This window comes from Pogoniulus pusillus, chromosome 16 (genome assembly GCF_015220805.1).
Source record: "Pogoniulus pusillus isolate bPogPus1 chromosome 16, bPogPus1.pri, whole genome shotgun sequence".
NCBI lineage: Eukaryota > Metazoa > Chordata > Aves > Piciformes > Lybiidae > Pogoniulus > Pogoniulus pusillus.
The window spans coordinates 17,252,872-17,270,331 of NC_087279.1; the positions used below are offsets into that span (position 1 = coordinate 17,252,872).

Sequence of the window (17,460 nt, forward strand, 5' to 3'; positions counted from 1 at the left end):
CTACATGGTTGAGAACATAGCCCAGAAGAGCAACGGTGCAGGTGTGTGGAACCCTGGGAACAGAGGAAGCAAGTAAGGAGTGACTGTCCCTGGGCTTTTTCAGTACAAAATCTGTGTGGTATCAAATGAAATGAGCAGGGGGCAGATGAGAAATAAAGAAGCTAATGAGAGTGTTCTGGGAGGGATCATGGTTTGACTTTAGCCAGACCTTTGCTCTTTCACTGGATGTTTACAGTGTCTCTGTACTGCAGTGCAAACCGCTGGTGGTACCATGAGACCGTCTCAAGAACTCAGTGGGCAAAATCCTCAGTGTACAAGGGATTGCACAAATAACATTTTCTGCTTCCAGGAACATGCTATGGAAGACACCTTGTTATCTTGAGGGGTAGAGAGCCCCAGATCCTCCCTTAAAGCTAGCTAGGGCCCCACTGCTCTGTCAAAGCTGGGGTTGCTACATTCATTGCACTGAAGAATAGGCATTAGAGATAAAACTTCTGCAGTGTGTAGATAAGTGGTGTGTTGATGCTAAGGCTTCATCAACTGTGCAGTCACAAATCGGTCATCATGTGGCCTGTAGTTCTGGCAACGTAGGAGGTTTGTTTGATTAAAGGTCCCTCAAAGCTTCAATTTCTCAGTCCAGCTGCTTTGTGCGTTACATTGTCTTGTTCCCTTGGTTTAGGCTGGGAATTGGTTGTGTGTGGTGACAGTGCAACGGCTTCACCCTTGCAGGAGCTGTGCATGTGCCTGTCACAGCAGGGAACGGCACGGTCAGTAGGTCCTGCTGGAACAGGCTGGCTGGAAGCAGCCGAGCAGCTGCTGTGAACTTGACTGGGTGGCGATTTGTTTTGGTCGTGGTGGTGAGTCGCCTCCAGGACTCTGGAAAGAAGGGCCGAGCGCACTTCTGCATTGCTGGTGGCGCGCAGGAGGTGCCCACGCTCGGCTGCGTTGCTTTGGTACTGCCGAAGGGGAATTACCTTGGACATCCTCGGGGACTTGTCAGCCCTTCAGTCCTTCCCGATGGACAGCATCTGGATGGTTCTTTAAGTCTTGGTGTTGGAAGATAAGATTCGTGCTTCCCTGGCATATTTCCTGCGCGGTTACCTGTGCTCGGGTTTTCTTCCATAGCCGACCTGCGCACAGGCGCCCGAGAGCTGGGTCTGTGGCGGTGGAAGCTTAGGGGCTGGTTTGATCCTCCATCCAAAACGCAGGGCTGGAGGACGGGCACACCCTGACGCAGCAGGGGGGAGGAAGCCCATGGATCCCTGAGACGCTTTGGTTCCGCCGTGGGCGGGCTGCAGGGTGAGGCCGAAGCCGCGACCCGCCGCGGAGAGCAGGTTTCGGCGGAGGCGGGCAGGCCGCCCCGCTCCGGGCATCGCAGCCGCCGCCGCCGGACTACAGCCCCCAGCTTGCGCTGCGCCGGCCCCCAGCACCGCGCCGCGCTATTGGCCGTGCCGGCGCCGGCGGCCAATGAGGTGCGGGTGTGTTGGGAGGCGGTGGAGAGGCAGGGGCGCTCCTGGCAGCGGCAGCCCGGTGCGAGTGGGGGCGCGGCGGGAAGAGGAGTCTGCGGCGCCCGTCCCGCCGGCATGGGCGGCAGCGAGAGCAGCCAGGGCGGCAGGAAGGTCTCCTTCGGGCTGGACGAGCGGGAGCAAGTCCGCGTGCTGCAGGGCATCAGGGTGAGGCGGCCCCGGCGCGCCCTGGGGCCGGGTGATGGAGGCAGGGAGGCTGCCGGGACGGGTTGGAGGGCGAGCATCTGGGCTGAGGAATGCCGTGCTGGAGAGACACGGGAAGGCAGGGAATGTGGTACAGGAATGGAAAGGGCAAGTGGCGAAAGCCAGCAAGGAGAAGGAGAGGGAAACCCGGAAGGTTGAAGGAGCAGGGGGGCGGCGAGGCGCTGGAATGGTTGGAGGGCGATAGGGAAGAGGGCTGAGTGCCTGATCATGACTTCTCTTAAGTAGTGAGACACTGGCGTTTCTCTTCCCAGACTCTGCTCTCAACCCTCTTTCCCTCTATGATGCTTAGTGACCCCATCTCGCCCCTGCCTTATGCAAGCAGTTTGATGCCAGATTCACTGCCTGGCGCTGAGAACATCACCGAGGAGACCTCTCTGCCCTTATTAGTGATACCAAGAGCCTTGGCACAGCACTGCTGTTTGAACGTGCAGGCAGAGACTATGGGGATTAGTGAGGATTAGGGTGTTTCTCGACGGGGCAGTGGGAAAGTGCTTCTTGAACTTTGTTCAGACACCCGTGTGTATGTGTTATGAGATAAAGCCTTGGAGAGTGGTGGTATTGTCATTCAGGGGTGTTTTCTCACCTCATCAGGACCCTTCTCCCTGTTTTTTCATTAGTTATCTGGATTTTGGATGTTTGTTGTTATTGCTATCATGATTTTCATTGCTGTTGCGTCTTTGTCCTTTTGTGTCTGATTTTATTGTATGATTTCCCTCATGTGGGCTTGCAGAGTGTATTTTGCTGTGGTTACTTAATTTTCGTCACGTTTTGACCCATAACTCGAGAGAAGTTAAGTAACATTGAAATAAGGCAACTGGAATTCCTGCTGCAGTGGCAGGGAAACTGATAAACGGGGAGTTTTCACAGTGGAATACATTAAGAACTGACTTGGTTGATTTCTTTCCTGTATTATGTCTGTTTCAGCTCACTGAAGATGTAGTGAACCGAATGAAAGAATCTTCTCAAAGTAACAGGGACAACCAGAGATCATCCCGTTCCTCCAGTGGCACAGCTCCATCTTCACCAGCTGCAGAAGGGAAACCCAAATCTCCTATAGGTACTGTCAGTCCCTATCAGGTCCTTAGGCCCTTTTAACACACTTCTCAGTGGTGCTGCCACTGGGTGTTATATGGTATCGCTCTATTTCTCAAGGCTCTCTTGCTGTAAGAGGAGCTCTTTGATTACCCTGTAGCATTTTGATATATGGAGATATTGACTCAATTGAATGTCTTGTTATGGTCCTGTGGTGTCCTCTTTGTTTCTGAGCACAGTTGAAGCAGTTGAAATGCTGTCGTTTAAGTTCTGTCGCAGCATGACCTTAAGTAAGACAGCTTGTTTCTCTAGATACTTTCCTTCTCCATCTTTGGATCATCACCTTCTCAGGTGCTTTAAGGAACTTGTATCACTTTGTGGACGTTTCTAGGATTTCAGATGAAGATGTAGTAAGCAAGGCAGAATTTTTTTCTGCCTTGGGATGAGATTTTCCTGCTAATGGCATGAGATTTAACAAGGCCAAGTGCAGGGTTCTGCACTTTGGCGACAACAACCCCAAGCAGCACTACAGGCTAGGGAAAGAGTGGCTGGAGAGCAGCCAGGAAGAAAGGGACCTGGGGGTACTGGTAGATAGTAGCTGAACATGAGCCAGCAGTGTGTCCAGGTGGCCAAGAGAGCCAATGGCATCCTGGCCTGAATCAGGAACGGTGTGGCCAGTAGGACAAGGGAGGTTATTCTTCCCTTGTACCCAACACTGGTCAGGCCACACCTTGAGTGCTGTGTCCAGTTCTGGGCTCCTCAATTCAAGAGAGATGTTGTGATACTGGAAGGTGTCCACAGGAGGGCGCCAAAGCTGGTGAGGGGCCTGGAGCACAGCCCTGTGAGGAGAGGCTGAGTGAGCTGGAGTTGTTTAGCCTGGAGGAGGCTCAGGAGTGACCTCATTGCTGGCTACAACTACCTGAAGGGAGGTTGTAGCAAGGTGGGGGTTTATCTCTTCTCCCAGGCAACCAGCAACAGAACAAGGGGACACAGTCTCAAGTTGTGCCAGGAGAGGTCTAGGCTGGATGTTAGGAGGAAGTTGTTGTCAGAGAGAGTGATTGGCATTGGAGTGGGCTGCCCAGGGAGGTGGTGCAGTCATCGTCCCTGGAGGTGTTGAAGCAAAGCCTGGATGAGGCACTTAGTGCCATGGTCTGGTTGACTGGCTAGGGCTGGGTGCTAGATTGGACTGGATGCTCTTGGAGGTCTCTTCCAACCTGGTTGATTCTATGATTCTGTGATTCCTGGCAAAGCTGCCTTTTTGTCTGGTTTGTGTGCACAGGCAGTATCCTGTGGGTGGGTGTGGGTAATACTTCTTTTGTTTTCTGGAAATAGGCTCATAGGGAAGGATAGACTGAGCATAGCTGCCAGGTGGATGAGAATGTGGTTATTGACTGTGCCTTCTTTATAGGTCAGAAGATTTCTTTTGGCTTCAAATATGTTTTGTTGATCTGAATTACCAGTGTGGATTTAAGGCATCAAGACTAACATGGGAAGCTATGGAACAGGCCTTTGCTTTTAGAGGTTTATTTGCTGTTACCCTGCATCTTTCCTGAAAGTGGATTTGGCCCTATGAATGGCCCAAGCTCTATCAGTTAATTTCATTTCCACTCCTGTGATCCCCTGCAGTTGCAAGGAAAGCAGGAGGTGAAGGGGAGGACTTAATGGGACTAGAGGAAGGAAGCTGTGCTTATGTTTCAGTATGAACCAGGGTTGAGGAACTGTCAGGCTTACCTAGAATTTTCTGTATTGTGCCTTGTTGAAGGTGCTGTCATCAGTGTCTCTTTTTCATGAGTTTGAACTCTGTCCATCAAACCTGAGTTTCCTTGAGCTTTTTCAAGGTGTGTTATGTGTTGTTTTTTTCTTTTCCTAGGCTAACACATACAAATTTCTCCTCACATAATTTATGATGTGATAGATGGTATTTTGTACTATAGATATCACAGGTTTATGGGTTCTTTTTTCTTCTAGGAATTCAGCCACCAAAGGCAAGTGACTCTGGTCAGAAGTCTTCTGCTGCAGAGCAGGAACTGTACAGGCGGTAAGGTGAAATTCTTGAGAAAGACAATGGTTCAGCTCATTTTTGGGTTACATATGTGTGTGTGTATTTATTCCAGTACAAGCACAGTGATTGTCTGTTTTAGTGCCTGAGAATCCCCTTTGAAACCTTTTTCACTTAAAGGCCATGGAGCACATTGCTTTGGTGAAACCTGTCAAGCTGTCTCTTAGCCAAAAGGGGCAGTGAGGAGAGCTGTGGGCAGCTGGAGCAGGTGTATGGAGAAACAGGAAGGACTACAGAAAGCTTGTCTGTGAATGTGCACTGCAAGACCAATCGAAGATAAACTTGAGTACAGTTGCCTTTTATGGGACAAACGAAGGAGTCCAAGTTTTTGATACGTCCTGAGGGACAATGGATTTTGGAATCTCAGATATGGTAGTGGGTTTAATTAATTTCATACCCAAACCAATCAGATCCATCTTAGATATCTCATTCCGTTCCTTATTATTCATAGATTGGACATAATCTCTCTCAGCCAGCACTAAAGTGATAGGAAATTTTCCTCCAAGAGTATTTACATTTGTTAAAACAGAAATACCTGTAAAGGTGTGGGGGAGAAATGCAGAATAAAAGTGTCTTCTCTCTCTCAGAATCACAGCAGTCTCCTCCTAGTGCTTGGTATTGCAAGACAGTGAGAACTTCAGCCCCGCGTAGCTCAGCAGCTTTCTGTTGTTTCTTTTGCTGCTCTGATAGTGTCTTTACCATGCTTACTCTCTGGGTAACAGTGAAAATCAGTCTCTGTGTGCTTGTTATTTTTTGAGGATTGCAGTTGACCGACCAAACCTGCTAAAACCCTGTTGCATCAATCACACTGCCCTTACAACAGACAGAGGTGAAACCAGCAAACGAGAAAAGTCTCTGAAAAGTCATTTTGCTTTCTTGGGGACCATGGGGCAAAATTCCTGGCAGTTTTCAGTGCTGAGCAACTGAACTGCATCCTGAATACCTGATCTGGAAAAAGAGAGGTACACAGAAACGCAGTGGAAAGGTAGGCAGGAAAGACAAGAAAGGGGGAAGAAGCTTCTATGAGTATGGCACAATTGTGCACGGGCTAAAATGTAGCCTAAGAAGGTTTGTGGATGACACCAAATTAAAGGAGTGTTTGCTGTGCTGGAGAGCAATATTTGCATTCATAAACTAGAGGCATGGGAAAAGAGAGAACGAGGAAACTGCATTGGCTTAGCCTGGCAAAGAAAGGGAATGTTGCTGTTGTTTTCAGCTTTCTAAAATGGTACAATAGAGACAGCGCTAGACTGTTCTCAGAGGCACACATTGAAAGGACAAGGGGAAAGGGACACAGATCACAGCAAGCAAATTGTGTCATGTGCATCCTTGGACAGGAAGGACTGAACAGGTTGCACTGAAGCAGTATTATAATCTCCACAACTGGAGTTTGTTAGAGATTGACTGGAGAAGGCCCTGAGTGACATAATCTAATCTTGGAGTTAGTTCTCTTTTGAGCAGGAGACTGAAATAGACAAATTTCAAAGGTCTTGTCTAACCTAATTTATTGCCATTTTCTTCATGTTGATCTCTCTTTGCTTGCATGTAGAATTTTCAAGGCTTCTACTGCACAAAGTTTCCTTCATGGCAGTCTGATACTTAGGTGTCTAGACCATGGATGTGACCAGGCTGCTTCTCTCGGTGCTGTTGTTGCGTGCATTTGATGTTTGATGTGGTTATTTTGTCCCCTTTTATAGCAGAAGAGCATCATTGTCAGCTAGGCTATCTCCTTTTATGACTGAGTTATAAATTTGTATGGTGCCAACTCTGCTGCTGTTGCCAGAGCTGCACCTCACCAGAGTTGTAGGTCATGTTTAAAGTTTGTTGGACTTCTGAATTTCTGCTGATAATTATGGGGCTGTGAGCAGCCTTTGTTGAACAGATTATGGATTTGTGTTTTGGCTCTAGGCAGGAGTAATCCACAATAAGCCATGACCCTGTTGCTGGAGATCTGATCACCTTCTCTCTGTGCTCCTACAGGTATGAGCAAGAACAAGCACTGGTCCAAGAGGAGTTGTTGCGTCTGGCCAAAAGAGAAAACGAGGCCTTGAATGCTGCCCTTCAGCGGGAGAGGAGCAGCAGTGAAGAAGAGAGGCAGATCACAGCCCAGCTGGTGAGTAACAAAACTGCTCAGGCTGTTTCCATGCAAGACAGGCTGAAATACCTCTGCCTGAGGGAGCTCGTTAAATGTTGCTTGTGTGATGAACTTGGAAACTTTCATTTAGGCTGAAACACTCATCACTTCCTAATTCATAGAGCGAAGAATCTATGAATCCATCACTTGACATTTGGGTTGCGGCGTAGCTGGCATGCAGGGAAAGGCACAAGCAAGAGCTGTGCTGAGGACAGCTTTACCTGTGGCACTCAGTGTGGGGTCTGTTAATGGGGTCATTGTCTGAGCTAGAGAGAACTCTGAAACTGTGAAGTGTGTGAAATGAGTGTTTTGATACGTACAGGACCGGTCTGCTGGCCTGATCTGTCTTGAAACTTTGCTTGTTTTTTTCTGTGGAATAGTTGTGCAAATACCCAAATTAATGACAAGCAATACTGAGTTCTGTTGAGTCTTTTATGATAATGGAAGACCTGTTGTAGAACTATCAACTCTTTTAAGATTTTGAAGGAGTCTTCAGACTGATTGTTAGGGACCAGGAAACATGAAACCTTTTTGTACACACCACCAACTCCCAGACCAATCAATTCTTGCCCAGTAGGCAGACTTGGATTTGGGCACTTCTTGTTGCAACCTTTACTTTAGCTCTGGCACTTTGGTGTTGTTGAGGTAACCTGTTGGATTATTGTCATACCAGTGCTGAGGAGAGCAATGGTGGAGGCAGAAGTACAGTGAGACTAAACAGAGCAAAAGACTTTTATCAGTACAATAGATTGGAGTTGTCATTGATGCTTAATATTCATATGATGCTATTTTATGTTGTTTTCTCCTATATACTAACATTACTGTGGCAATGGTGTGCAGCCTGTAAATAATGCAGAGTCCTGTGGAACTACCACTTCTTCCTGACCTGCAGTGAAATATGTTTTTAGGTGTGACAGTGAGGTGGGGCTGTGCTTGCCACAGTGAGATCAAACTCCCAGGTCATTTAGACTGTAATGCTGGAACTTTATTGAGGGAAATAGACTGAAAATAATTCTCCTTGTCTGGTACAGATGAAAGGATGGTTTAGGGAGAGGACAGCCTTGAATAATAATGGTCTTCATTGTTGCTTCCATCCTACTTTGCTGTTGCATGCCCTTGATTGAAATAAGGACTCTTCCCATGAGCATGTTGAATGCTAACAGGCATGGCTTACCCAGGTGTGTGACTTGACTGTGAAGCATTTTGAGGCTGCCCAGTTGTACCCACTTGTACACCCTTGCAACTTCTGCTGTTCTGGACCTTAGAAGCTTCTTCAGCAAGAAATTCTATTTTCCCTTTGGTGGCTAACAGTCCTTAATGAAATTCTCTTCTGTGGATTTGTCTGTTTGTGGTTTTTGAATCCATGATAATGTTTGTGTGTGTTTGGATCAGTAGATTTCCTGGATGTAGCTTGTGAAAGGCTGCTGTGTCATAGGAGATATCCTTTTGGCAGATTATACCCTAACCATGGGAAGCTGCATGATTGATGAGCTTTAGAAATTGGGATGTCTGAGGCAGGTGACTGCAGTTAGTCTGTATAGGACATCTAAGTCAGCAGATGCAGCATTAACTCTTTCCCCACTAGAAAGAGAACATTCTCTTTATGAATGCAGTTAACTAACTTCTCTAAAGAGGCATGAAAAGAAGATAGTGGATTAATTATCCAATATAAAGATGTGGCCTGGCTCAGAAGTAGAGCCCTGCCCTCCTGCAGTGGGAGGGATAGTAATCCTGGGGGAATGTTGACTAGCAGTCAGGCAATACTGGTGAAATGGGCGCCTCTAAAATGCATTGGGACCTGCCTGCTAACATACAAAAGCTGCCATGGTGCCTGAATGAGCTTTAAATCCTGCAGTGTGACATACCCAGATGTCACATACTTGATGCTCTGCAAAAATCTAATCAGGCTCTCCTTGTGTAACTCATAAAAGATAAATAGTGACCATAGAGTGTGAGCCCAGAGTGTGGTACAAGAATGAGAAACTGTTAAATTTTATTACTCTTTAACTATCTCTTGATCAGTCATAAATTTAAGATCCTTAAAAATGGAATAGTCTAGCCTCTCCTTGCAAAGATGAGGTCAAAGCTATTGTCTGTTGGCTTCTTGATGTCTTCTAAAGTGAGAACTGGTTTTGCTAGCCTTATGAATTATGTGGATCCTTGTCAAACTTGCTTTATCTCAGCTACAGTTTAATTTTGGGCATGGTTACCTTGTTGTATTGGCTTAGTCCTACCCACTTCATATCTGTCCTTTGTCTTGCAGTATTGTTTTCATCCTTTATTTGGAGCAGAGCTTCAGTGTTTCTTGCTCACCCTTCTGCTTTTTATTCTCAGCCTATGAGGCAAAAATGAGTGTGAGCTGCTCCTTGATATCTTCTGTGTCAGGCTTCTCTTTCAGGTAGAAGAGAGTAGTGTAATGCTAGGTGTACCTTGTGGTAGTCTGAGAGCAGATTGCGCTCGGAATTATCTGCTTGAGTTTATAACTGACCAGAGTCGTTGTTGTTGTCATTGTTGTGACCTAATAGACAAGCCAGAGAAAAATGGGGAAAGAACAAATAAATAATTGGCTTCTTGCAGCCCATAATGTAGTAAAAATTGCAATCATGCTATGTATAATTAGAAGGGTTTGCTTTATTTAGTATTTGCAGTAAAGATCTTGAGCTGCCTAGTGCCCTAAGCATGTCAATAACTTAGTGAGTAGAAGCCTTCTCTTGTACAGCAGTTGCCAGTACAATATTCTCCTTTAACCTCACCACTTGTAGCCCATAAATCCAAATAAGATAGCTGCATTTTGGAATGGTTTCATTTTCATTGTGCTGAACACCACTTGTCATTTAATCTCATCTGTATGCTTTTCACTCACTGACTTCTGTTGTTGGTAGTTTTGCTATGAAGCACTTCTTCAGTCTTTAGGAAGACATCTAATAAGATGCTATTTAATAAGAGAGCAGAGAGTAGAGCTAACCATTGGCAGAATTTGTGTCAGCTTCTGGGGCCACTTACTTCATGGTTTAGGGGGTAGGATGCAGATTAAAACTTATTGTTGTTTTTCATTGTTTGTTTGTGTGGTTTTGTTTGCTACCTTGTTGGGTTTTGCTGTGTGGCTGTGTTCTTTTTGTTTTTGCTTGTTCCCTGGAGCAGTGGTTACAAGAGGCATTTAGAGTTAAGTACCTGGGTTCTACGTTTTTGCCTTGATCTATCTTTCTTTTCTTAATGACTTTGAACAAGGTACTTACCTTTGAGTAAAACCCCTTTACGTTTTAGTTTAAGAAGCAAAACATCTCTGAGTAGAAACTGCAGCATTTGCTTCCCTCTTGGAGCAAATAAGGCTTTTTGATTGGCCATGGGGGACTGGCTCAAATGGAAGTGGTCTGCTAAGATGCCGTAGAACTCTCACCAATTTGTGTTAGAGATAAAATGTTTTGTTTGCTTGTACAGCACTGCAGGATCATGGAGCTGACTGGACTGTGAATAATTTAATGCTGTGGGTTCTTAAAAATACATCCAGGGTTGTTTGTCCAGGGCTTTAACTTTGGTACAGGTGTTTAACTAACGCCTGCAGCATGCCTTAAGTCTCATGTGCAATATCCAAGAATTAATACTGCTATTTTTAAAGTTAGCTTTTTTTTCCCCTAGTGTGAAGAACTTCCAAAGTTGTCATAGTAAAGTTATTTAATTGCTTGACTGTGTTGTGAATAGTCTTACCTTTCCCCTCTACCAGGAGTGTTTCCTTTTTGATTTCCAATTAATCAGAACCTTTTCTCTCAACTTCTTCGTTCTTTTGGCTTTCTTTCTTTTCCTCCTCTTGCCAACAAAAGAAACTTTGCAAGTGAGGCTGCTCTTTTTTTCTCTCTTTGCTGCCTTTGTAATCTCCTAAGGCTGAGCAGCATGTGCAGCATATGCATCATGAGCCTCTTGGAGCCAGTGCCTCCCTGCCTGATGCTTTTCTCTGAGGCCTTTGAGACAAATCAATGTAGGATGAGAATGGAGAAGAAGAGAAGCTGGGGGGGAATAAACGCGATTAAGCGAAGACATCTCATTACTACTCTAGAATGGGAGGATTATAACTTATAAAATAGGAGGATCTCATTTAGGGGCCATGTGTGCCTGTGTTATCAGGGCAGAGGGAGAGCAAACAGAATAAATGAAATTAATACTTTGAAAAGAAGCATTACCCGGATTTGAGAATTGAACTAATATGATTTGTACAAAGCCCTGAAGTTCTTATCTCCTCACTTAATGCCCCTAGGATAATGGCTTTGCCAGTTATTGACCAGAAGTTGTTGTCCTCCTTCCCACTTTGAAAGAATGACTTCAGAGGTAGGGTGATGCTAGGACAGACTTTGCACCATGATTAGCTTTTTTAGACAAAACTGGTGGGCATTGGTTGCTGTGTGACAACAAACTAGACACAGAATTCCTGAAGTGCTGGGGAAGTTTCTCCAACTGTCAGTCACAGGCAGCTTACCTTTCCCAGTGTTCCTGGTCATGTCCTGCTCACTGGCTTGCTGGATAGCAACCTTTGCTTTCTGGTGGCTCCAGCATTGTCATGATCCAGAGTATAAGTATGGGAGGAAATACAAGGGTTTGTCTCTGGCTGCTCCAGTGGCTGATTCTAGTTGATCATAGGCTGTGGATTCTTTCAGGTGATTTCTTGCCCAGAAGTAATCTCTTTGCTCTTCAGAGCCTTTCATCTCCTGTTGATTCAGCAGGGGAGGGCTGAAGGAGGAATGCATGACTGGCAGTGCTTTTCATTAGGGCAGTGAGTTTTGATGCTGATGTCATCTTGTCAGTGTGGAATTCTGAACTCTTGGGTTTTGCCTTTGGATTTTGGACTCTTCCACCTTTGCTTTAGTGCAGATTGTGGTCTACTGACATTTTAAGTACTATATTTATTTCTCCATTTCAAAGAACGTGGAAGTGAAATTGCTTAGAATTGATGAAAGAAGTATAAACAGCTCATTCAGAGATGAATACAGTAGAGGAGAATTTTGGTGGCAGTAGGAGAGTGGAGCAGTGGTGGATGGGCTTTTATTTTTGCTTTGTAGGGATGGATGATCCAGTTAGCCTGTTCAAGGGAGGTTTCTTCAGATTTCTGGTCCTCTGAAGCTTTGGCCCAGTCATGCTTGCATTTTTTGCTTTGAATTGGCCACTGTTGTTGTGCAGTATCAGCTGTAGATGCAGCTGAGCTGATGCTGATGCTGGTTTCAGAAATGGTGCTGAACATGATTTAGTTTTGTTAAGACTTTCATTTACTTTGCAGTAAGCTGGAGATCAGCTTTATCCTGACTGATTAACTGTAGGTAAGTATCTCTTAATTAGTCTGGGTTTCTGTTGTGCCTAATCTCCTATCGCTGTGACGAGCTGGAGTGACTGGCTGGGGTCCAGTAGTAGATGGTGTTTGTTGAAACTAACAGCATGAGGCCATCACTGAGGTGACACTGCTCGTTTTGAGGTCAGGCTTCTGTCCTCAAAACTTGTCACTTTCACCTCTGTTATTTGAACTGATGCCATAGACGTGATGTAAGCTTGGAATTATGGTTTGGAATTATGCTCACAGTAGGGCCAGTTTTGTTGGTCTGGTGTGCTCAGCAGCTAAAGTACAGTGCATAGAGCTAAACCTTTCTCTTTCTAAGGCTGCAAGCCCCTGTGGTTTGTTTTGGGAGGGGACACTGCCAATACAGATCTTGCAGTTCAGGAGCTCTTTGATGTCTGTAAATATTTCTTGATAGAGGTTTGGGGTTTTTTTTTGTGTGGGTGAAGCATAAAGGGTTGAATAAATTTAGAACACTTGGAGGCTTGTTTTAAATAATAGTACAAAATGAGGAAGAATATATATATATATATATATATATATATAGATAGATATAGAAATATATAGATATATATTAGAGAATCATAGAATGGTGTAAGTTGGAAGTGGCCTCAAAAATCATCTAGTTCCAAGCCCCTTCCATAGGCAGGGACACCTCCTACTGGAACAGGTCTCTTAAAGCCTCAGCCAACCTAGTCTTGAACACCTCCAAGGAGGGAGCATCCACAACATCCCTGGGAACCCTGTGCCAGTGTCTCACCACCCTCACTGTAAAGAACCCTTTCCTAACATTTTGTTTAAATCTCCCCTCTGCCAGTTTAAACCCATTACTCATCCTATCGTTACAAGACCTTGTAAATAGTCCCTCTCCAGCCTTCCTGTAGACCCCCTTCAGATACTGGAAGGCTACTACAAGGTTTTCTCAAAGCCTTCTCTTCTCCAGGTTGAGGAGCCCCAACTCTCATAACCTGTCCTCATAGCAGAGCTGCTGCAGCCCTCTCAGCATCTTTGTGGCTCTCCTCTGGACTCTCTCCAGCAGTTCTATGTTCTCCTTGTGTTGGGGGCTCCAGCTGTAACTGATGTTACAGTGGTTACCAGCAAGTCCCTGTGTGTGTTTACTAAAGGAATGAGATGACTTCTTTCAGATTATTTGTTATGTTTTCTTTATAACATTACTGTGTGGATATGCCCCGTGGCACAGGCAGTACCTTCTGCTCCCTGCAGCCTTTGCTGCTTGCAGAGCATTTCATGCTGTGGTCAAACACTTCCACACCTAATCCTGTTGTGTACAGAACCAGCTAGAGAACTCCAGCAGAAGTGACATTACCTTGGGCTAAAAGTTGCAATGCACTTGTTTTGCACTGGTTTCACTAATGGAACAGAATTGCTACAAATGGGAAGGTGGTATTTGATTTTAAGCCTTGCTGTTCTATTACAAAGCGTTGCAAGCTGTTGATAGCAGGACTTAAATAGTGAGGCTGAGTTGCTTTGGACCTTGTTCCTTCTGTCCCTCTTGTTTTTGCTGTCTGAGCTAAGAGACACTTTTCTGGTCTTTCCTGTGAAGGAAATGTATTAGTATGTGGAATCTTTAAAGTTAATGGTCTGTTATTCTGTAGTCTTTGGCCAGAATACCCCTTCTTTTCCCCCACAGTTGGATTCTTCTGCTACCTTCTGTTATAGAAGTGGGTATGTTTCCACAGTGAAGGAATGGCTCCTTTTTATGAAACCATTAAACATTTGAGGGGTCCCTATAGAAAATAGTCTTGCAGTATTAAATGGTGGACTTTGGAAAGGTTTGCATTGAATTTCAGCTTGCTGTGATGAGGATCTACATGTCTTCTACCTCCAGCAAGCTAATAACTTCTGGTCTCTGGAGCATCAGTGAGGTCTAAATTTAACTAAAGCAATTTTGGAGAATGTGTACTACAGTGAACCTAGAATGGAAAAACAAAGCTAAGTCAAACTAAAAGAAAACCACCTCTTTCTCTGCCTTCTCTGGAGAGAAGGCAAAGCTGTTATCTGGCTAAGATGTTGAGTGTATGCTCCTTATTTTCCCTGCTACTGCTGCTGTGATTTGTCAGACATTTTAAAGTGGATTTTTTTAATAACTTCCAATTTCTGCAGCTAGTCTTTTATCTCCTGGCTGAAGGTTAATTTGTGTTTGGAGAGTTTTTGCAGATTGCAGCAGCTGATGGTGCTTTGACCTCATTTTTGTAGTCTCTTGGACTCAGGGACCTTATCACTAAGTTGGCCTCTTTTTAAATCCAGCAGCTGCAGTGAATTGAAGTTGTCTGTGGTGTTGCTGCTGCCTTCTGTCTTGCCTTCCAATTCTTCTGTGCCCATATTTCCCATTTTTTTTTGTCTACCAAGTTCACATCCTCCTCTGAAACTTCTTCCAGACTCATTTGTTGTGGCTTAGAGTTACTGTGAAGCCTTTCTATCATTTAAGAAGCAAAATATTTAAGCAGCCTTCATTTCCCCCTAACCTATCACAGTAAAATCTTTAATTCATAAAGAAATAAGAGAATTATTTGCCAATATCTTTTCATGAATGGTTCAGCATTCATGGAAAAAAAAAGCCAGCACTGCACTTCTAAACATTGAATTTATTTATTTTACTGCCAGACTACTATGGAGTAGTAGAGCTCTGCTCTAATTTTGCAGGCAGAAGCAACAGATTTGGTAATGCATCAGTGTGTTTTAATACAATTTCTTTTCCTGTGAGGCAGTATTAGTAAAATGTGGTATGGTTTGTGGTGTAAGAGTGTCATAGGCTGAGAGTGTTATAAGAATGTAGTTCTCACTGTCTTGGTTAAACTTCAATTTTGGGTTATGATTTTGCTTGTCTTTTTTTCTGAGTATTTGGAATATTACATGTATCTACCTTACTATTTGCTGGTTCCCAGTATTTATTATATTCTATCTCAGAATTTACAGTCTTTGAATCTTGAATCAATGCTCCATGATCACTGACCATTTTCTTGATGTTTCTGACTGGAAAGCATTACTTTAAATTCATAACCTTGCCCTCTTTGGAAGGGTTAGTACAGCTAGGAAATGAGTTTGCACTGAATGGAACACTTGGATTGCACTCTCAGCTGGTGGGGATGTGAGGTAAATGACCTGCCACTGGATGTCATTTCTGTCATATTTCCTAAGTGCCATCAAATCTGGCTTTGGTGCTTCTGCCACCTTTTTTCAGAGCCTTGACATGTATGTCTTGGTGTGATCCTTGTTGACAACAGAGAGGTGGCAAAGAAGGTCCCTGAAATGAGCCAGGTGTTCAGCACTGGGAGGCAGTGTGAGAGAGAAATGGTGTAGAGTCCTTTTTGGGTCTTAGTAAGAAAGCCTGACAAGTGGCTTCGTAAAGTAGGCGTTTTAGTAAGTGAATAGAAAGAGGACTATAGATAGCAAGTGGGTCTTTCATCCCTTCAGATGGATTCAGATCCATTCCCTGGAAGGATTTTCCTGTGGCATGTTGTGAAGATGGAGAGGTTCCTCTGTTTTGATTGTTCAAACAGCTGTTCGAACATAAAGGGTGTTCACATGGGAACCTCTTGCTGCTCTTTTACATAATGGCAAAGTCCCCCAGGGCCAGTTCTGAGGGACAGCTGCCTGCAGGCTCCTGTGTTACCACGTTGAGGAATCTGCAGCAAAGGACAGGCCTGAAGGCCATGCTGTACCTGCTCAGGTTAACTGTTCTGTGGATCACCGCTTGCTCTATGCACAGTGGTGTCCAGGTCAGGATCACTGGATTCTACCCCTCTATCTACATAGTTTTGCACATCTCAAAGACAGGTAAGCTACAGATTGTATTTGCAAGCTGTTCAGCTAGTGGGAAGTTTCCAGAGGGGCTGGAGTGTTACCTGTGTGATAACATCTGTCAGTGCACAGCACAGACTAGCATGGGGTATTCCATTGGGTTCCCACTCAGCAGCTGCTCATGGCAACATATGAGCTTTGAGAAGCCCACGGACCAGGCCTGACAGAGCAAAAGTATCTTGGTCAAATTGCTTTTCCTCAAATACAGTGTCTTCCACAAGTCTCCCAGTACAAACAGCTTTGCTGGGTTGTACTGGAAGATGAAGATGAGCCTACATGGTGTGATGGAAGAGATCAAAAGCACTTTATTTCTCACCCTAAAGAAAAGTTAAAGCAAGCTGATACAAAGAGTAAATTTCACTGAGTCATTTCCCACCTTGTTTATACCCTCTGAACCATTTGAGAATCCTCAAACTTGCTTCTATTTGCTGACAAAGTTTATTTTCATTGTTTGCCTCCTTCTCCCTCTTTCTGTCTCTGTTTTCACTTTCCCCAAACTGCAGGACACTTTGCTCCTGCTGCCTCTCGTCGTAGTGGTGTTATCAGGCACGTGTGCAGCGGGTGAGATTGCAACCGCCACTGTTCTCCAGGATTCTAAGCATCAGACAATGTTTTACACGGCCTCCCATTCTCTAGCTGACTGGTTGGACATGATGTTGGTACCTTATCTTCACGCTGACACACACTGGACATTAATAGAAATACATTGCTGAGGCACATGTGTGGAATTTCAAGCAGCCTTTCTAGCTGTGCTTTAGATAGTCTATTGTGTGCTTAACCTCTGGGAAGAGGTTTTGATGAGAAACGCATAATGTTAACTCTTGGGCAGCTGGGTGGACCCTCCTAGAGTGTCTTATTACAGTCAGCATAATGTCTTCCTAATTGCCTGCTGCTTATGTATTTTGGAGTTTCAGCAGTTTTAAACCTATCTTTCCACAAGCCATTTTCCTCCTTCCTAGTGCAAATCTTTAGGGAAGAAATACCAATGTGTGCTGCATGTGGGAGGGACATGCTGCAGAGGGAAGTGAGCAGCCAGCACCCATGTTTAGCTTTGTCTAAAGTCTGTCCCTGAATTATTTTTGGCTCTATGATTGCTTCACATCAACTGGAAAAATGACCTGGGTGCAACTGCTGGTATCTGCCAGGAATTCTTTCTGCTTTTGGAGCACATCCGAATTTTTACTGTTTCCTTTCTACTCTATACATGTACTTTGTCTGCTTGTTTGGTTATGACCAGCTGCAATTGTCTGTATTATTTATGAGTACTGAGTAAAACATGATGGAAAGTAGCTTCTTAAAAGGGGCTGTACTAAGGGAGAGGAAATGAGCTGATGACTTTCTCTTTGATTTTTAGACAAGGGAAATAGAA

The 17,460-nt window shown here is 44.6% G+C and overlaps 1 protein-coding gene across 2 annotated transcripts in view; it reads left to right on the plus strand.

Annotated features, from left to right (window-relative positions):
• Nucleotides 1-1,488: 1,488 nt before the first annotated feature.
• The window catches only part of CHCHD6 (coiled-coil-helix-coiled-coil-helix domain containing 6), a 125,924-nt gene continuing 109,952 nt past the window's right edge, over nt 1,489-17,460 (plus strand). For both annotated transcript variants that reach the window (XM_064156821.1, XM_064156822.1), the window contains exons 1-4: nt 1,489-1,673; nt 2,655-2,787; nt 4,731-4,800; nt 6,802-6,934. In XM_064156821.1, the coding sequence (XP_064012891.1) occupies nt 1,584-1,673; nt 2,655-2,787; nt 4,731-4,800; nt 6,802-6,934 (426 nt within the window). In that variant the 5' untranslated portion in view covers nt 1,489-1,583. The remainder of the gene's footprint in view (nt 1,674-2,654; nt 2,788-4,730; nt 4,801-6,801; nt 6,935-17,460) is intronic.